The 21,837-nt window shown below is 43.5% G+C and overlaps 1 protein-coding gene across 1 annotated transcript in view; it reads right to left on the reverse strand.

The window, feature by feature from the left end:
• Positions 1–339: 339 nt before the first annotated feature.
• The window catches only part of EDEM2 (ER degradation enhancing alpha-mannosidase like protein 2), a 28,996-nt gene continuing 7,498 nt past the window's right edge, over positions 340–21,837 (reverse strand). Inside the window, 7 exon segments of the mRNA NM_001101085.1 lie at positions 340–2,664; positions 5,499–5,620; positions 9,426–9,570; positions 14,441–14,565; positions 17,284–17,425; positions 18,430–18,641; positions 21,051–21,176. Of these exon segments, the coding sequence (NP_001094555.1) occupies positions 2,164–2,664; positions 5,499–5,620; positions 9,426–9,570; positions 14,441–14,565; positions 17,284–17,425; positions 18,430–18,641; positions 21,051–21,176 (1,373 nt within the window). The 3' untranslated portion in view covers positions 340–2,163.

Genomic DNA, 21,837 nt, shown 5'->3' on the forward strand with positions numbered 1-21,837 from the left:
GCATCATTTTCCTAAAACATCTTTACAAAGGAAAAGGAATAAGGTGGTCTTCTCCCTCTCCCCACTTCTTCGATTATAAAAATGTGGCCCACTTAGTTCTTGGGGTAGAGCCCTCTTGCCTGCCTATTTGTATCCATCATAGGGTCCTATATTAATGTCTATTTCTTGCCTATCAAAAAAAATTCAACATCCACTTATGACAAAGACTCTTAAAGTGGGTATAGATAGAACATATCTCAACATAATAAAGGCCATATATGACAAATCTACCATCAATTTCATACTCAGTGATGAAAAGCTGAAAGCATTTCCTCTAAGATAAGGAAAAAGGCAAGGATGCCCACTCTCGCCACTTTTATTCAACATAGTATCAGACGTTCTAGCCACAGCAATCAGACAACCAAACAAAAGGAATACAAGTTGGAAAAGAAGAAGTAAAACTGTCACTGTCCATTGATGACATGATATAGAATCTATTTATAGAAAAGTATAAAGACACCATCAAAAAACTATTAGAAATAATAAGTGAACTTTATCATACCATATAAACATAAGACTAGAAACCATAAAACTCCTAGAAGAAAACATAGTATGCTCTTTGATATTGGTTTTAACAATATTTTTTTGGATATGTCTCAGGCAAGGGAAACAAAAGCAAAAAAAAAAAAAGGCGGGGGGGATTACATCAAACTAAAAAGCTTTTGTACAGAGAAGGAAACTATCAACAAAATGAAAAGGCTATCTACTGAATGGGAGAAGATATTTGCAAATAATATATCTGATAAGAGATTAATTATCCAACATCAACTCAACATCAAGAAAACAACCCAATTAAAAGATAGACAGAAGTCATAAATAGGCATTTTTCTAAAGAAGACATATAGATAACACACAAACACATGAAAAGATGCTCAGCATCACTAATCATCAGGAAATGCAAATCAAAACAATGAGATATTCCCTCATACATGTCAGAATGGCTATCATCAAAAAGACAACAAATAAATGTGGGCGAGGCTGTGATGAAAAGGAAACCCCTGTATACTGTTGGTGGGAATGTAAATTGATGTAGCCACTGTGGAAAACAGTATGAAAGATTTCTCAAAAAATTCAAAATAGAACTCCCTTAAGGTCTAGCAGTTCCATTTCTGGGTATTTATTTGAAGAAAACAAAAATGCTAATTTGAAAAGATATATACATGCTGATATGCATGCCTATACTCTATGCAGCATTATTTAGAATAGTCAAGATACGGAAGCAACCTAAATGTCCATCAACAGATGAATGGATAAAGAAGATGTGGGGTGTGTGTGTGTATATATATATATATATATATATATATATATGAATATCAGTCACACAAAAGAATAAAATCTTGCCCTTTGTAAAAATATGAATGGACCTAGACAGTATTATGCTAAATGAAATAAGTCAGAAAAAGACAAATACCATGTGATTTCACTTATATGTGGAACCTAAAAACAAAACAAATGAACAAATATAACAAAACAGAAACAGACTCATAGACACGGAGAACAAACTGGTGGTTGCCATGGGGGAGGTGGGGTCGGGGGGAGACTAAAACAGATGACGGAAATTAAGAGGTACAAAATTCCAGTTATAAGTAAGTCATGGGGATGTAATATACAGCACAAGGAATATAGTTAGTAATACTCTAATAACTTAGTATGGTGACAGATGGTAACTAGGCTTTTTGTGATGATCATTTTGTAATGTATAAAAATATTTACTACATTCTACATACAGTATAGTTTTTATATAGTTCTATATTATATAAGCCCTATGGAATTTATAGAATGTTGTAAGTCAACTATACTTCAATTAAAAAATGAAAATCTCTCCGCCCGCCCCCCCAAAAAGGACTAACAAATATATTTACAACACTCTCCAGAAAATGGGAACCTTGAAAGGAAGGGAGATTCAAGTATCAAGCCCTGGGGTCTTTGAAGCTGGCTAACTTTATGTTCAGCTATTTCTCCAACCATAAGAGAAAAAGTAGATTTGCAATTGTTTGTAGTTGTACACCCTATCTTTGAATGAAATCTCATGAAACAACCCAATTTGTAAAATAGAAAACCACGATCATCAAAAGCCGATTTATTGTTACAGTTTAGTTTCAAAAACAAAATATCATCCAGTGGTTATGAGGAATCTAGGAAAACCTGTCCCAGTAATGCCAGCTTCGACGTAAAAGGCTGACTAGGGCAGCTGAGAAGTGGGATTTTCTGCTTGGCAGGCTTCTTTTCCCTTGCCTGCTCATGGTTTTCAGGGGAGGAGAATGTTCCGGGCCCTGTTGGGGGTTCCCATGGCCCCGAGCTCATAGTTTTCTTCTGAAATCTCGACCTTTTCCGTTTGAGAGAGTAGAATTCCCTCATCAAATCTTCCACTTCCCACTGTTCTTCCTTCAGCCTCCGGCAACAGTGCAGGGCAGCGGGGTCGATGGGGTGTGCTTCCGTGTTGAAGATATAACCCCCAGCCCCCAAGACGCACTCCCCGTAGGGGGTGATTACCGCATCGAAGGTGGAGCCGTTGTTGTGGATAAAGTTGTCCGGATCAAACAGCAGGTAGAGGTATTTCACAGTCTCGGCCAGGAAGAAAGACTCCATGCGGTTGTCAAGCTTGTGGTCCCGCAGATCTTTGATCTGCCACGTGGAAGAGGGAAGTAAGTCAGACTAGCATCAGAGCAGAAGAAAGGGTCGGGGCGGGGCGGGGGAGGGGTGGGGGGCGGGACCCCGTCAGGCCTTCCTGCCACTAGGCGGCTACGGATCTTTGAGCAAATCACTTAACGTCATCTCTCACCAAGCTTATCACAATTTTCAACTGGGCTTCCTTCTTCCATTCTTACCCTAAAGGATTGGTTGTTGTTGTTTAGTCGCTAAGTTGTATCCTACTCTTGGCAACCCCATGGACTGTAGCCTGCCAGGCTCCTCTGTCCATGGGATTTCCCAGGCAAGAATACTGGAGTGCCATTTCCTTCTCCAGGGGATCTTCCTGACTCATGGATCGAACCTATATCTCCTGCTTGGCAGGGAGATTCTTTACCACTGAACCACCTGGGAAACGCTATGCTCAAGGATATTTTTATCTTAAGTCTTACCTGTCAATCCTCTATGGAAAACCTTCTATTAACATCCCATTTCCCGCAAACTAAAATCAAAGTCCTTATCGTGGCCTAACAGGTGTTTGCTGATCTGGCTCCTGCTCCTTGCTGACCTCATCTTTTTCCTGCTCTTTCTGTGGCTCTCACAGGTCCAGCCACTCAGCTTTTCTATTCCGTGAACATGCTCATGCCTGGCCCAGTTCTTTTCAGTGGTGTTCCTGAAGCCTGGCGCCACCTTCCTTCAGGTATCTTCCCCCTCCTTCACTGCCGGCAGGTCTCTGCTCAAATGCTGCCTCATCAGAACTATCTTTCTTGGTCCCCCTACATGATACACAAATATCCTAGCCCCTTTATCCTATCCTTTTTTGACTCCAAACATTGATCTAATGTTTACGTCTCTTAATGATGTAAAAATGTAGCATCATTTACTTATTGGACATAAAGATGGTTACCAAGTTTTTTGTTCTTGTACACAACTGATTAGGAGTCTTTACAAAGAAAAATTCATACTGAGTTTATAGTCGGGGATGAGTAGGTTTACTTGCTAGAAACATTTATTTTAGTTTCTAAAATAAGTATTTATTTTAGAATTAGCAATGCATTTTCTTAAACAAAACTAGTTCTCAGTAGATATCTATTTTATACCCAAAAAATGTGACTAAAATATGGACTTGATGTACCAGGAATTATTATTCTTTTGTCCCGTTTCCCAAAGGCCAAGGAGTCAGATGCCTATTCCCATCATTCACCTCGGCAGGGCTCCAAAAGACTTCATTTTCATGGAAATAAGTCAAGAGTTCTAAGGCCCCACTGAACTCATCCACTTTGGCTTTTCACAAAATACAACATACTAGAAATTAAAGCACATCCTTACTTTATATTTCTCCTACACATACAGGTCTTCTCTTTAAAAATATGCATCTATGTTTTACTCATAGAATATAATCAATTACAACTTTTTGAAAAGGAAGAGTTTTTTTCTGATTTGATTGTTTTTAATTCCATACCCTAAAAAAACCTCTGTAGGCTTTTTGGTGAATTTCCTTCCAGACTATTTGCTTCAACATCTGGTTTTTACATGTCTGCAACCACTGTTTATTTCTATCTTGCCTGCTTGGGTCCTCTAAGGATGTGATACGGCTCTCCTCCTTGACCCTTTCAATCCATTCTCCACAGAGGAGCCAGAGTGATCTTTCTAAAATATAGCATGTCACTGCTCTGCTGTAAACCCTACCAAGGCTTCTCATTCCCAGCAGAATGAAATCCCAGCTCTTCCTCATGGCTAATACAAAGCCCTATGTGATCTAGCCCCTGCCTACTTCTGGGGATGTATCTTCTCCCACTTTCCCCCTTGCTCACCCGCCTCCAGCCTCAATGGCCTCCTTTCTGTCTCCTAGATACACATTCACTGTTTTTTTACTGAAATGTCAGCTCAGGAGCTTGGTCTTTCTTCACTGCTATAATCCTCAGTCTAGCACAGCACCTGGCCCGTGAAAGACACTCAGTAAATATCCGTGAGACCAGTAAGGCTGTTTCATTAAGGATCCTTGGGTTTGCAAATAAGGCTTATTGTTGTTTTTCAGTCGCTAAGTCGTATCCAACTCTTCTGCAACCCCATGGACTGTAGCCAGTCAGGCCCCTCAGTCCATGGGATTCTCCAAGCAAGAATATTGGGTTGTCATTTCCTTCTCCAGGGGATCTTCCCAACTCAGGGATTGAACCCACATCTCCTGTTTGGCAGAGGGATTCTTTGCTACTGAGCTACCAGGGAAGCCTGCAAATAAGGCTGTGTGCGTGTATGTGCATGTGTGCTTAGCTGCTCCATCATGTGCAACTCTTGGTGACCCCATGGACTGCAGGCAGCCAGACTCCTCTGTCCATGGGAATTTTTCCAGGCAAGAAGACAGGAGTGGGTTGCTATTTTCTCCTCCAGGGGATCTTCCTGACCCAAGGATTAAACCCACATTTCCTGTGTCTTCTGCATTGCAACCAGATTCTTTACTGCTGAGCCATCCGGTTTCCCTGCAAATAAGGCTATGGGACTGTAATTCTCTTTTAAATCCATTTTATAGGCCTTTTCACAAAATGTTTCACAAAACACTTCTTTGCAAAGTAGCCTATTCAGATAGCTAGAGGGTCTCTGAAGTAAGGAGAAGGCCAAGGGCATGGAGTCTAGACCCCTGGGAATGAATCCTAGCTCCACCTCTACCTGCTTTGGGACCTTTAGCCAGGCTCGCTTCTGTTCCTCAGCCACCCCGTCTATAAAATAAAGACACTACTTACACCTTTAAGAGTCCTTCCAATGTTAATATTCCAGAGGCTCTTTAGTGGCAGGGGGAGACATTTCCCAATTCTTGGGCCCGTGGAAACACTTACTGTGGCAAATCCACACTCCACCTTGCTGATTTTCTCGATGGATTCCACAGCATCTCTTCCGAGTTCTAAGAGGGTGGGATCCCCCGTGGCACGGTAGAGGTACATGGCACTCTCAATGAGTTCTGCAAAGTTCAAAGTGGACCCTTCTCATCCAGTGGCTGGGCAGGGAAGGCTAGGAGCCTGCCTGGCGCAGCGAGAGACTCCTCCCCTCCTTACTGTGTCCACAGGGTCCCAACTAAGGGGAACTGGGGCAACTCCCTTGAATTGAATCTTCAGAGCCAATCCACACACAATCTGAGGCTTAGTGAAGACCAGCATTAAAATGGATCATGGATTCCCATCCCAAGGGAGAGACAGGCAGCCAGGTTCTGGGATGCAGAAGGGGGAAGGGGCTGCTGCCCACCTCCCAATATCTGTTCCCGCCTTCTTCCTTAGTAACAGAATCACTAACTTTACTCAAGCACAAGGCTCCCCGGATTAACAACTATTCCCAGCAGGCAGGTGTGGGATTTCTTTGGAAGGAATGATGTTAAAGCTGAAACTCCAGTACTTTGGCCACTTCATGTGAAGAGCTGACTCATTGGAAAAGACTCTGATGCTGGGAGGGATTGGGGGCAGGAGGAGAAGGGGACGACAGAGGATGAGATGGCTGGATGGCGTCACTGACTTGATGGATGTGGGTCTGGGTGAACTCCAGGAATTGGTGATGGACAGGGAGGCCTGGCGTGCTGCGATTCATGGGGTCGCAAAGAGTTGGACATGACTGAGCGACTGAACTGAACTGACACCAAAGAGTACCACATAAGGCCGGAAAATCAGAGAACAAGTTAAATTTCCTGTTTTTCTTTTGACCACATGGTATGGCATCTTAAGTTTCCCCACCAGGGACTGAACCCAGGCCCCTTGCAATAGAAGCGAGGAGTCTTAACCACTGGACCGCTAGGGAAGTCCCCCCAAAATAAACTTCTATTTTAATTAAGCTACTATTTTTTCTCTGCCACTTACAGCCTAACTGATCCTAAAGCTTCAAAGAGTCTGACTCTGTCATTATAAGGCCCTTTCCAAGATGGGATGGGCAAAAAGATGAAGGTTGAGATATTCAAGAATCAACTTACAATCTAGCAAAGATCCAGCCATCAGTTCACTGTGCCAAGAGCAAGGCAACAGTCTTGCCTTGTTCTACACAATTGGAATCTGACATTCGGACATGAGCCCCATCATAAGATGAATATTAGCCAACTAGCCAACAGGAGCTGGACTGGATGGGACTATGTATCTGGAGAAAAGAAAACCCAGCACAATGTGTTTGTTGCTTTCAGGTATCTCGAAGGCTGTTACGGAAAAGAAAGACGTGACTTCTGGGGTGGGCTCGGTGGGTAGAAGCTACAGCTCCACAGACTTTGCTACTTCTTCACCTGTCTTTACTCGGACAGGAAAGAACTCTTCTCCTCTCCCTACACAGCCTCTCCTCCTCATGTTCTGCTTCCTATTTCCTCCTGACTCCTGATGAGTACTTTTTCCCCTAATGATTTATTACTGTAAATTCTATTTCTAGTTTTGTTTTTTTTTTTCCTGGCCACGGCATGCAGGATCTCAGTTTCCTGACCAGAGATCAAATCTGTGCCCCCTGTCATGTAAATGCAGAGTCTTAACCACTGGACCACCAGGGAAGTCCCTTGAACATTTTTATGTGTAATTCAAGGAATTAAACACATTGGCTTTATAGAGTTTGTTTCAATAGGAATTATTATTCCATTTCATTTTGGCAGAGTTGAGAAGACATCAGAATTGTTTTATATTCAATTTCTTTTTTTTTAAAGCCATGCCACACAGCATGTGGGATCCTAGTTCCCTGACCTGGGATCAAACCCAGGCTTCCTGCATTGGAAGTACAGAGTCCTAACCACTGGACGGCCAGGGAAGTCCCATCTGTTTCTTATTTTGGGAGAAAATACCGCTGCCGATCTCCCCAGTGTTCTCCTACTTCTCCCTCCCTTTAACCCACAGGCTTGTGGACACTTACTAATCTAATTGCTCATATTCTAAGCATAGATGGGGGTACATTTACTGGTAGATGAACACACTGTGTGTGTTCAGAGATGGAAAAGATGGTGCCCTTGTGGGAAGCCTCCCCTTATGCTTCTCGCAGCTGTCTGGCTCAGCGCACCCAGGGCCAAGCATCTTGTTTCTTGTTTTCTCTTCCTCACACATAGGCCTGCGCCTGCTAGTGACTGCTATAACTTCCGGTGTATCTGGTCAACTCTCTGCAAGAGGGTGAGAGCCCAAGGTTTAGACTTGGACTTAGGTGAGGGTGAAGGCCTTCAGAGGCTTTTAGGCTAGGTTCTGTGCTCCAACACTGCTGGTCAGAAGCATGCACCAGAGCATCGGCACTGGCCAACCTAATTATAGAAGAGTCCCTTATCTCCCATTTGCTATTGTTTGAGGTAGGAAGAGTGACTGGTCTAAGGCATTTCTGGATTCCTGGCTGTGGTGCCTTACTTTCCACTGAGCCTTCCTGTCAGCCTATCCTGCAAATAAAACACATTGCCTCTGTAAGTAGTGAGCCTTCTGTCATTGTTGGTAACCAGACAAAGACACGAGATAACTACATGATGGGGCTATTGCAGGGGGATATCAATTAGAACAGGAGTCCCCAACCCCTGGGATCTAATGCCCAATGATCTGAGGTGGAGCTGATGTAATAATAATAGAATAAAGTGCACAATAAATGTAATACACTTGAATCGTCCCCAAACCATCCCTTCCCCAACCTTGGTCTATGGAAAAATTGTCTTCCACGAAACTGATGCATGGTGCCAAAAAGGTTGGGGCCACTGGATTAGAAGACCTCTCAGGTTCCCTCTATCTTTGAGAATGCACAGGCCTAGGTCTCACATTTAGTCCCAAACTCTGTCTTCATCCTATTTAGTAGTAACATGGCATCAATACAATCTGACCATTTTATGTTAAAAAAAAAAAAAAAAAGCTATGAGAATAAATGCATGAGCAATAGTAAAAACAGCAGCCTCCAAGGAGTCAAAAATGACTAATTTGCTCTTTCCAGTTGCTGTTTTATTCCCACTTCTGTTGCTTCTCCAAGATTCTTAGAACAATGATTGAGAAGATTAGCACGTCAGAGGAGGAAGGAAGTGGGGTAAAGAAGGGCAGAATGGGCAGAAGCCACTAGAAGGCCCATCCCACAGTTAAAAGGCATTCAGGTGGGAGGAGTCAAAAACAATGGGAACATAAGCTATTTTGGGGTGGGGGGCAGGGTGACTGTGTGCTGACTCAGCTTCCTTCCTCTGCCCCCCTTTCCTTTCCCCTCCTTGTAATGTTTAACTTTCCTTCAGTGAATCAGAAGATCGGAGCTGGAAAAGAACATAAGAGAGTTATCGAGTGTGTGAGCCCTTCCTTCTCTATGTCTTGAGGACTGAGCTGCAAATGAGGAGGTGGGGGACAAGAGATAGTTCACTCCTAAAGTCCATTCCTAAAGTCCCAACATTCCACAGATGCACAGTTTATCTGACCTGGTCCATTGACTTACGATTAAGATTGCCTATGCGTCCAAAATCCCAATGGCAGGAACTCAAAAGGCATCAACCTGGCTTTGTCCATCTCACTTGCTTGTCCAAGTTTGAAAGAGCATAAGATGTAATGAAGAGACCTGGGTTCCAGTCCTAGCTTCTACACCTAACAGCCTTGGGGAAGCCATTGCAACCAACCAGCCTTCCATTTCCTTCTCTGAAAATAAAAGGGATATAGAATTCCTAGCAGGAAAACCACCCAGAGTCACTGGAAGAAGCAGATGGGGGGAAAAAATGGAGCTGTGAGCATTTGTGAGGCATGGAACCTCATAGAGATGTTGAGGGCTTGGGGTTCGGAGAATTGGAGGCTGTGAGCTGGCCATGGGCCAGAGATGCTGCTTACCTGGCCGAAGCGGGTAGCCCTCTCGCTTCTCCACTGTATATCCCTGAGGAATGTTGTAGAATTCTGGGAGCCCCCCAAACTGCTTCCAGATGGTGTAGTAGTTGAGGAAGGTCCTCATGGCATTGTCAATGTCCCCAATGAGGCTCTGCAGGAGAGAACTGGTTGTCAGGAAAGCAGCCACCAGGCAGGAAACCCACATACAGAACCTCACACGCACCCTCGGGGGAAAGAGGAGGCAAAGGCTTTGGAGATCAAGACCTGTGATCAAACCCTGAGTTGGCCATTTACTCACTGTGCAACCTCAAATCAGATACTTAACTTTTCTGAGCCTCATGTACAATGTGCAATTATAATGTATATTTTATTTTGCTGTAAGGGACACAGGGTGTATACAAAGTCCCTGCCCATCAGTACTTGCTCAGTCAATACTGGCTACTAATAGTTAAATAGGTAAGTCAGCCATCTGATTTGAAATTCTAATAAGAAAAAGGTTGATTATACTAAGTTTCACTCCTACCCTATACCCCAGAACGTAATCATTTTGCATTAGTTTGTAACATAAGCAAAGGTGTATAAGTATATATTACTTCCCCTACATGAAATACAGCTTATTCAATATACTGTTCTGCAGTTTCCTTTATCATTTAACAATACAACTCAATTTTTCCAAGTAAGTACATCTCCCTCCTCCTATTTATACAGTTGCATAGTAAGTATCCCACTGCTTGGATCACAATTTAATTAGCTCCTTATTGATAGTTAATTGACTTGCTTCCAATCTTTTGCTGTTTGCTATAATAATCAATGCTACAAGAAATAACCCTGTACTTATGTCAACTCAAACATGTGAAGTGTATCTGTAAGATACATTTCCAGAATTAGGATTGCTGAATCAGAGGATGTAGGTGCTTGTCATTTTACTAAGTGCTTCTAAGTAGCTATTCATATTAATATAAGCTCACAGGGAAGCAGCTGACCTTCCTGACATCTCCACTGGATGTCTCAGGGATAGAACAAATGACATTTTCCAGGCTAAATTCTTGGTTCCCTCACTCTCTCACAAATTTGCATCTCTACTCTCACCTCTCTCCCTTTTCAGTAAATGGCACCACCTTCCACTGATTCCACTCTGGCTAGATAGCTGGGGGTCATCCTTGGCTCTTCCTTCTTCCCCAACCCTTACATCCATTCTACCAGCAACACCCATCAATTCCCTCTCTCTAAAACATCAAGATTTTTCTCTACTTATCTCCAGAGCTACCACTTGTTCACTAGCATCTTGCACTGGGATGACCTCAAAGGCCTCCTCACTGACTGGTTCTCTGACTTGTCTTCTCTAGTCCACTCTCCCCAGTACAGCCAGAGTAACTGTCTTACTCAGAGGCTTATGCTGACCAGACTCAGCATAAGGTCAAGATGCCACCATGGCCCTCAAGGCCCTGTGCAATCTGGCCACTGCTGACTTTCCATTAACTGTTCTTTTCCTTCCTTGGACTGTGGCCCTCCTGCTTTTGTCCCTGATAAACACCTGACTCCTTCCTGCCTCCAAGACCTTCACACATCATGTTTCCTCTGCCTGGAATATCACCCCCACCCCTACTTCTTCAAATATCAGCTTCAGCATCACCACTTCTGAGAGTCCTTCTTATCTAAAGTAAGTCCCCATCTAATATTCTCTCTTTTAGCCTCTTATTTGTTTCCTTAATTGCAACTTATTATTTTATGAATTTGTCTAAGTTTTTCTTTGTGTTTCACTCTCTATGAACTTCGTGAAGGCACCCAAATATCTGTTGAGGATATGAACAAATTTAATGTCCTCCTTTCTTCATCTATGGAACATCACCTCAATGGGCTATGATGATTCTGTGTAAAATGCCCAACACATAAATCATTCTTTCATAAATATTTATCACCTCTATGTACCAAACTGTCAGCTAAATGTTAGCTATTAGTGTTATTATAACCTCACAGAGAAATAACCCCAGAAACCTTTCTCAAAACAGGAAAAGTGCCACACACAAAGCACACAAATCCTATACAAACTGGGATGGCAAAGTGTGATATATACTCACAAAGGAATATTATTCAGCCTAATAAAGAAGGAATTTCTGATATAGGTTACAAGCATGAAATTTGACATTATGCTAAATGAAATAAGCCAGTCACAAGAAAACAAATACCATGTGATTCCACTGATATGATACCTGGAGTAGTCAACATCATAAAGATAGAAGTTATAATGCTGGTTGTCAAGAGGCTTGGGAAAGACGGAATGGAGAGTTAGTGTTTAAAAGGTGTAGAGTTTTAGTTTTACAAGATGAAAAGAGTTATGGGGATGGATGGTGGTCTACATAACAACATGAATATAAATTCCATCGAACTGTACACTTAAAAGCATTAAGATGGTAAATTTTATGATGTGTGAATTTTGCCACAATTTAAAAAAAGGAAAAAAAATACATTTATTTTTCTTTCATTACTAGACGTTTGGATCATTTCCAGTTTTTCTTTGTCATAAACTTTGCTGCTAGAAATACCCATATATGAGTTGCATCTTTCCCTGATCAATTATTTTCTTGGAAAATATGCACAGAAATAAAATCATGCAAAGTCAATAGGTGTGATCAGTTATATGGATGGCTGGTACAAGCAGGTTTTTTAAGGGGAATGTAGGCACAAATGGTTTTAAGGAAATAGATTTCCAGATCCTCAACTTTTCTAAAATGTATCACCGACACAAAGGCAGGCTACCCATTCTGTCTATTTCACAACTGTCCTTCTACCACTTGACAAAAGCAAGGTGCACCCACCAACAATCTCCAACCTTCCTGTGGAACACTGAACACTCAACTAGGTTAAATTTAAAATATTAGTGTAATGAAAAACAAAAAAAATATTAGCTTAGGTGTTAAGAAAAATGAACGACTCTAACCACTGGGTAACAAATCCTTCTGCAAATCAGATGGCTTTCAATTCTTTGCTTTCAAACAATGGAGAGAGGAACTGGTCAAGTTGTCAGCAGAGACATCATTAAAAATAATTTTTGATGACAGATCATTATGTGATTTTCTTTGAACAATATAATATTGCTACTTCTTCAGGTCAAAAAATGGTTGAATGCTGGCAATTTTATACAGTTCAATCTATTAACTCAATGATTTCAAAGAACTGAATGATACTGCAATTATCAAACTCCTTCCATCCATCTACTTATTTATGTGCTCAGGCTCCTCAGCACTTATATTTAAAAAAGGTGAAAAGCAGGAGTAAAATTGATGTGTAACTGTGCCCCGTTTTAGCACATTTGGGTTGCAAAAGAGTCAGACATGACTGAGCAACTAAAACAACAACATTCTTCATGCACAAATACATGAACTACTTAAAATTTTAAAAAGCCCCAAAAATCTCATTAAGAAATGAACCTCCAATTAAGTTGCTTTCAGGTTAATAATCATCAAAAATTGTAAGCTATAAATGTTGTTTTAATCATTTACATACTAATGATAACTAAATCCAGAAGAAAATAAATACTCAGAGCCTGTGAGCATGGGAAATTTTAAAACGTTTTAAATTTCTACATATGAATACATTTTGTCACAGAGCCATATATAGGGTGTCCAATAAAATGCTTTCAGCATAAAATTATAATTAGGATAAAATCCTATTGAGGTAGTAGGATGGAAATATGAGTTGGAGGAGAAAAAGGAATGGTATGCCATTATTTAAATTCGTAAGATTAAAAATATGCAAGGGACACTACAATTTTTTAAAATCTTTTTAGGGGATACTTAAGTAATAAAATTTGAAGATCTTAGAAGAGCTGGACCAATATTCAATATTATCCACAAGTTCTCTAGGAGCTTCTTTCCCCATCTGTAAAATGAAAGGGTTGGCTAAAAGTATATAATGGGGAACTAGTTAAATAAATGATGCTATGTCTATTCAATGGAATATAATATGCAACTGTTTAAAAAAGTAAAATTGATCTATATGTATCAGTAAAGAATGATCTCCAAGACAGTCAGTGAAAAGTAATAAAATACTCCTATTTATATAAAGAAAAAAAGGGGCCATAAATATACACATATCTATGTATATGGATTTCTGGAAAGAGGTACAGAAAACTGGCAATAAGGGCTGGCTTGGAGAGAGAATCTGAGGGTGGGGGCTTGAGACTTATTTATCACTGTATTCCTCTTTTGGGGGGCATTTCTTTTTATGCTGAAAAAATTTACTACTCATCTATGTGTCCGACTCTTTGTGACCCCATAGACTGTAGCTTGCCAGGCTCCTCTGTCCATGGAATTCTCTAGGCAAGAATACTGGGGTGGGTAGCCATTCCCTTCTCCGGGGGATCTTCCCAACCCAGGGATCGAACCCAGGTCTCCTGCATTTCAGGCAGATTCTTTACCATCTGAGCCATCAGGGAAGCCCCTACATGTTCTAACCTTTTTTTAACTTCTTAAGGCTAAAAAAAAAAGTTTATAAAAATATTTTAAATATAAAGTATTTAAAAATATTTACAGCTTATAAAAATATTTTAAATATTTGAGGACACCCACAGGGTGGATTAGATGGGCTCTAAGATCCCTTCCCACTGCAATGCTATCAGACCATGTAATGGGAAGACACAATGATGGCAGCAGAGTGGCCCCAGAGGCATTCACACCCTTCTTAGGCCAGCTGTCAAGAATGAGGATATGTGACAGAAATGTCCAATGGAGAAATGGTCATTGCCAATGGCTATGACCGCCCAACCCAGAAAAGACACTGTGTACTTTAAATGGTACAACATTCCACAGCAAACTAGAAGTTCAGTTCCTGACACCTGAAAGCTCCCCCTGAAAAACTCAGTCTGGCAGAACTTTTAAATCTGTCTGACTCACTCTAAGCCTCTCTTCCCTCCCCAACCCACCCTTCCAATAAAACGTACTCAAGCGCTTTGATTACACATCAGAATGAGCTTGCTTTGCCCGTTCCATAGAAAAAGGACCACCCTCTCTGATTGCTCCTACCTGAAGACCAGGCCAGTAGGCCTCCAGAGACTGGAAGACTGGCATGGACACAGTCCCCTTGTACATCTGCACCCATAGGTACCAGTCATCGAAGCGGGTGTAATTCCGAATGGCTTTGTTATATTCTGCAGAAGAAGTAAGACAATGGACATGTCAACGATGAGGGACACAGAAGACAGGCTCTGGCAACTGGGGGATGGATTTAAACATTTGAAAGACCCTCGGGTGACCCAGCCTCAAAGTAGACAAGGATGCAAGGAGATAGATGAAGGAATGTGGATTCTGGAGTTGAACTTCCAGGTTCAAATTTCAGCTCCAGCTCTGCTACTTGCTAGCTGTGACCCTGGGGCAAGTTTTTCCCCTCTTAAGCTTCAGTTTTTGGTTTTTAATTTAATTAAAAATATTTTTATTGGAGTGCAGTTGATTTACAATGTTGTGTTAGTTTCAGGTATATCATAAAGTCAACAGTTATGCTGTTGTTCAATTGCTAAGCTGTGTTTGACTCTTTGTGATTCCATGAACTGCAGCATGCCAGGCCTCCATGACCTTCACTATCTTCCGGAGTTTGCTCAAATTCATGGCCATGCTATCTAACCATCTCATCTTCTGCCTCCCTCTTCTCCTTTTGTCTGCAATCTTTCCCAGCATCAAGGTTTTTTCCAGTGAGTTGGCTCTTCGCATCAGGTGACCAAAGTATTGGAGCTTCAGCTTCAATCCTTCCAACAAATATTCATGTTTGATTTCCTTTAGGATTGATTGATTTGATCTCCTTGCAGTCCAAAGGACTCTCAAGAGTATTCTCCAGCACCACAATTCAAAGGCACCGATTCTTCAGCACTCAGCCTTCTTTACAGTCCAACTCTCGCATCTGTACGTGACTACTGGAAAAACTATAGCTTTGACTATATGGACCTTCGTCAGCAAAGTGATATCTTTGCTTTTTAATACCCTGTCTAGGCTTGTCATAGCTTTTCTTCCAAGGGGCAACTGTCTTTTCATTTCATGGCTGCAGTCACCATCCGTAGTGATTTTGGAGCCCAAGAAAATAAAATCTGTCATATATACATATGTCCACTCTTTTTCAGATTTAAGCCTCAGTCTTATTATCTATAAAGTGATGAAAGTAATGTTATACATCTCATGGGATTATGCAGTCATTTGTTCACTCAACAGTATTTACTGAGCATCTCTAGGTTCCTGGGTTGGGAAGATCCCCTGGAGAAGGAAACGGCAACCCACTCCAGTATTCTTGCCTGGAAAATTTCATGGACAGAGGAGCCTGGTGGGCTACAGTCCATGGGGTCGCAAGAGTCGGACACGACTTAGGGACTAAACCACCTAGGTTCCAGATATCTAGGGAGTGGCAAACAAATCAAAGTTCAACCCTGAGGGAGCTTGCATTCCAGTGGCAACTTGAACTTATAACAACCCCTAGAGTGTAAAGCCATGCGAGTTAGGACTTTGTTTTGTTGATTGCAGGATCCCCAACATGAAGATAGTACCTAATAAATATGCACAATAAACGTTATCTGGGGACTCCCCTGGTGGTCTGGTGGTTAAGAATCTGCCTTGCAATGCAGGAGACAGACGTTTGATCACTGGTCAGGGAACTAAGATCCCACATGCCACAGAGCAACTAGGCCTGAATACCACAACTAGAGAGTCCATGCATCTCAATGAAAGATCCCTCATGATGCAACAAAGATCCTGCAGGCTGAAACTAAGATCCAATGAGGTCAAATAAATATTTTTTTAAAAAGCAGATATTTAAAATTAAAACAAAACATTATCTGACTGAAGTACCAAAAACACATCCAAATAAATAAGACAATCTCAATGTTGTGAGGATTAAAAGAAACAGTCTATGTTCAGTGCTTGGCACTGCAGTTGATACATCAATGGTACCCAACAAATATTTGCTGAATAAATGAATGGTAGCCATAATTATTACTAGGTGCCCAATAATTCCTCAGTATCATTATTGCTAATGTCTAAGGGACTGGAGGGTAAAATGTTTCTATTCAACAGACATTCATCTGCTAGCTACTTCCTGCAAAGCACTGCGGGAGGTACAAAGATGAATAAAGCCTGGATGTTGCACTCAGCTGGTAGAGCTGTAACTTGTGAAGACAGCTGATGGCAAAAAAAAGATGCTGAAGGTCCTAAATTTTACTGAGGCAGCATCAGGCTATTTCCTGGGCATAATGACATTTAAGCTGAGCCATAAAGGGTGAACAGAATTTGAACACATAATGGCAGGAAAAAAGGCATTCAAGGCAAAGGAAACACAGTATGTGCAACGGCCAGGAAATAAAAAATAATCCAGGGCCGCCTGCAGGCAGGCAGCACGGTTCAGCTGGGCTCTCGCAGGACAGCATGAAGAGGTGTAAGGGGCCTCAAGTGGGCAGTGTGAGTCCACGGTAGTTTTGAATGCAGACTCCGGTACGCAGAACTAATTGTGTAGGCAGGCTGCTGCTGCTGCTAAGTCGCTTCAGTCGTGTCTGACTCTGTGCAACCCCATAGACGGCAGCCCACCAGGCTCCCCCGTCCCTGGGATTCTCCAGGCAAGAACACTGGAGTGGGTTGCCATTTCCTTCTCCAATGCATGAAAGTGAAAAGTGAAAGTGAAGTCGCTCAGTCGTGTCCAACCCTCAGCGACCCAATGGACTGCAGCCCACCAGGCTCCTCCGTCCATGGGATTTTCCAGGCAAGAGTATTGGCGTGGGGTGCCATTGCCTTCTCTGGTGTAGGCAAGCACTTGGGAGCAATTGAAAGTTTATAAATAAATGATATTTCAACAGGGGAAACCAAGAGGAAAAGCCCCCCTTCCCCGCCCTCTTTACCTAGGAACATGGCCATGAGCTTTTTATCCTGAAGCAGGATGGCTCCTTTCACCAGGTACTCAAAGTAGGAGTCCACACCAGCCCCGATGCCTGCGTCCTGGGCCACCCATTTGCCAGTGAGCACGTCGATGTGGTTGCCAACCTAGGAGAAAGACACGTGGTCTCAAAGGAGGGAGCTACTTGAGGTCCCCAAAGTGGCACCCTCTTAAGGAAATGTTAAGGATTCCTCACACAACTTTCACTTTCAAGCTGACTTAGAACCAGAATTTGTATAAAACATGCCCCTACCTGAATCATTTTCAGACAACACAGTCTTCATCTGTCATAATGACTCAGTGAGGAGGTATAAGTATGTCACACTACTACTGAAGTAACTGTGGATCAGAAAGGTTGAGTGACTTGGCCAGGGTCACACAGTTTCAACAGAGTAAAGCCAGAACTCAATCTCAATTCTGACTAAATCCAGAGCTATTTCCTGGACAGCTCTGGCTCACTTACTGTTAATTTCACTGGATGATCCAGTTTAGGAACTGCAATCGACCTCAGAGATGACTGGTCACATTTTTCATGGGTTAGTAGGTGTGGAGAGGAAAGGGAAGCCCTGGTATCAAATAAGTTTATGAAACACTGTGTTAAGCAAAATTAAACAGATGAATTTATCAGAGGTTTTCATAACCTTTAAGCTGTTTGTGTTCATTATAACTCTTCAAAGAAAGGATACTATTTATAATATTCCCCAAACTTAACTGACCAGGAATCTTTTTTTCATGGAACAGTTCAGTGTCTCTTATCATAGTTTCACAAAAATATGTAAAAATGAGGGCCAGACAGGCGGATTATCTAAGGTCACTGAGTGAGTCGGGGCATGAAGCATGTGACCCACTCCCTAGAAATCAGAGAAGCTCAAGGAGTCAGAGCTTGTCACAGCCCCGCTTCCTGGTAAAGGATGTACTCTCATGCTCTCCTCCTCTCTGTGCCAAAGCAGGAACTGGAGGTCTCATCTACTTTCCGTGTTGTTAGCCTAAGTCTTGAACCACTCCTGAGGTCACCCTTCGTTTCCTTCAGCTGAACTGCAATTTGTTGCTCAGAGCCCCGAGCCCCGAGCCGCGTAAGCACGGGCCAAGGTGGCCAACTTGCGGGACCTACCAGCCCAATGTCCGACCGGCTCTCCCAGAGGCGCATCAGGGCCACTCTGGCCACGTCTTCGAACACGGGGTCACCGGTGAGGCTGCTGAGGGTGGCAAATTCCACAATGAAGGTCCCGATGCCTGCCGTACAGGTGACAGGAGTCTCTCCCGGGTTCACGCCGTGAAGCAGGTTCACCGTGCCATACGGCATGCCAGTGGGGGTCTGAAAGGCTGAACGATCACAAAATTAAGACCCCAGACAGGAGTGGGGAGGTGGAGATGGTTGGACACAGGCCTAAAGCCTGAAGCTTTGGCCAGTGCTTCCCTCTTGTCCCCTAGGTTCGCAGTCCACAACCTTTTTGGCACCAGGGACCGTTTCGTGAAGACGGTTTTTCCACAGACTGGGGCAGGGGGATGTTTCAGGCAGTCACATGAGTGATGGGGGCTGATGGGAAGTGGCAGATGAAGCTTCACTCGCTTGCCCACCATTCACCTCCTGCTGGGTGGCCCAGTTTCTATCAGCTTGCACACCAGTACCGGTCAGCAGCCGGGGGTTTGGGGACCCCTGCCCTAGGTGATCTGCTAGAGACTGAGCCAGAGAAGGATAAGTGTTGCAACTGGAGACCTCAGTGGCCACTTAATCCAGATGCTGCTGAACACCGCTCCCCATGCCTCGGGCTCTTGCCTGTGATGCGGAGGGGAATGAACAGCAGGCTGTGCTCCGGGTTGGCACGCATGCTCACTGTACCTAGAGCAGCTCTACTTTTACTTATTTTATACTGTGCCTTCAGAGGCTAGGCAGGTAACTTAGTGTGAAGCAGGTGGGGCTTAAGCCATAGGCAGTGGTGGGGCTGTTGGCACAATGAGGAAGCCATTCATCTACTTCTTAAAACACCATTCTGACAAATGAACCATATCTGCAGACTTAGAGGAGCCAGTTCAGGATTCCTGCTCTAAAGAGTCTTGGGGGCTATTTTTATTCTTTCTTTTTTCTAAATTGGTGTATAGGTGCTTTACAATGTTGTCTTAGCTTCTACTGTACAACAATGTGAATCAGGTATACATATACATATATCCCTTCCCTCTTGGGTTTCCCTCCCACTTCCCCCCACCCCACCCCTCCAGGTCATCACAGAACCCTGAGCTGAGCTCCTTGTGCTATACAGCAGCTTAGCATTGACACAGATACACTACCATGTGTAAAATAGATAGCTAGTGGCTATGTTATTTTTTTTTAAAGGATATAAACCATGAACCTGCTGATTGTAGTCCAATCCTCAATTCACAGGTAGGAAAAGACATGCTTGCAAAGAAGTGACTCAAAGGTCACACAGCGAGCCAAATGGAGCTAAGATGAGAATGACTGCCACGTGCCCGCTCCCTGCTCCCTCCCCACAGGCCCAGTGCCCTGCCCACCCCACCCCAGCACTTTCTGATTCCAGGCAAGGATCTAGACAGCAAGCTAGAGGCAGAGACTTCCTCTCCAGGCTGAAAGGTCAAACAACCCCAGAGCAGCCTGTGCGTCACCAAACTGTGAACAAACTGACAAAACTTCCAAGAACCACAAGGCCCAGCAACTCTACTGTAGGAGGAGAAACTTGCTATCTGGCAGACATGAATGGAAAGCAAGGACGATTCAAGTCACCACCAAGAAGGCCCCAAAAAGATAGCTTGGAAAAGTCAGGCAGTCTTAAAAAGAGGGGGGGGGGGTGACTAAATCCTGTTTCTTGACCTGAATGGTAGAAACATGGGTGCCGACTTCAACATGTACTTTGCAATATGTATATTTCTCAATTAAAAAAAAAATTGATGCCAAAGAAAAGTTTCCTCCAAGGATGAGTCACACAGAACATGAAGCTTTAAGGAGACATGCAGGCTGTAAGACAGCGAGCCTGAACTGGGATCGCTCATTCTCCTCAGCTCGTCCCCAAGCATGAGAGGCAAGTAGGGGTGAAGGGGAGAAGTGACATGGCCAAGAGGCTGGTGGAAAGCACAGCATGATGTGTTTGGGTGTGAACAGCACTCAGAACTTCCACCACACCCTGAAGAAAACACAGTGTCCAGCTGATGCTGCTGAGCCCAGCTACTGCCCCACCAGACAAACACTGTGGCTTGGCCTGCAGCCCTGGACATGGCTTAGCTACAAAACAAGTCCCTCTCGTGTCTCAGTGGTGTTTGAGGTTCTCCAAGAACTTTCTCCATTCTGACCTCATTTTATGTCTCCCCAGAGGGAGGAAGGAATCATGACTGTCATCTGATAGATGGGGAAATTGAACCAAGGAGAGATATGGGTCAAGAGATTGGCTGGCAGAGCCAAATCTGGAATCTGGGGTTGCAAATGCTCAGACCTGGAATCCTTTCATCCCAGCATTGTGTGGGCCTGGGAGGGGGCATCAGCACTCACTCAAATAAGGGCAAGAGCCTTGCAGCCGCCAGGCTCCCTGCCCACAGTCATGAGGTCAGCTTGTCCATCCTAGTCTAGCCCTCCAAATGCCCAGGACTCCCCTGATTTCCATGGTGGGTGCTGAAAGGTAGAAATATCAAGTGTCTGGTATAGTATAATTCAGCCACTCTCTTCTCCAGCAAGAGCAGCAGGACCTCCTGGACTTCCTCTCTGGTCTGTCTTGACATGGGTCTTACCTGGGAGGAGTTTCCGGGCTGCCTCCTCCGCCATCCTCAGGAGAGGCCCTGAGCAGGGCCATCCGGCCTCCACTTCCACCCCAGCCTTCTTTGATAGCAGGTGAGCCGACAGAAGTCCTCCTACCACTACAGATGGCACAAAAAGCAAGTGTCAGACTCCCAAGGACCAGTCTTTCCCTTGTGCAAATTAAACCCAATGCTCTGTTTGGTGGTTCACTGGGAAGCGGATAGAACTACCGAGGGAAAGAAGAGTCCATAACACCCATATTGGTACAGTGTTAAGGTCACCAAGTCTTTTTTCCTCTTGGTAGGTCACAAAAACAATGACTATCACTTTAGTCCCTAGGGTATACCAAACAGGACTTCCCAGGTGGCACTAGTGGTAAGGAACCCGCCTGCCAGTGCAGGAGACATAAGAGATGCGGGTTTGATCCCTGGGTCAAGAAGATCCCCTGGAGGAGGGCATGGCAACCCACTCCAGTATTCTTGCCTGAAGAACCCCATGGACAGAGGAGCCTGGCGGGCTACAGTCCATAGGGTTGCACAGAGTCAGACACAACTGAAGCAACTTAGCATGCACGCACGTACACCAAACACCAGGTATTTTGTGCCCTCTTCAAAGATACTGAGGTTCAGAGGCGTAAAGCGACTTGCTCAGGGTCGCCCGGTCTGCCTGACTCCAAAGCCCACGCTCACTGTACTTGGTCACTGTCTCCCGATCGCCAGGAGAAGAAGGGAAAGATACTTATTACCTTCATTTTATTCATTTCTCTATTTCAATTTATTA

Source organism: Bos taurus, chromosome 13 (assembly GCF_002263795.3).
Source record: "Bos taurus isolate L1 Dominette 01449 registration number 42190680 breed Hereford chromosome 13, ARS-UCD2.0, whole genome shotgun sequence".
In the NCBI taxonomy this organism is placed as follows: Eukaryota; Metazoa; Chordata; class Mammalia; order Artiodactyla; family Bovidae; genus Bos; species Bos taurus.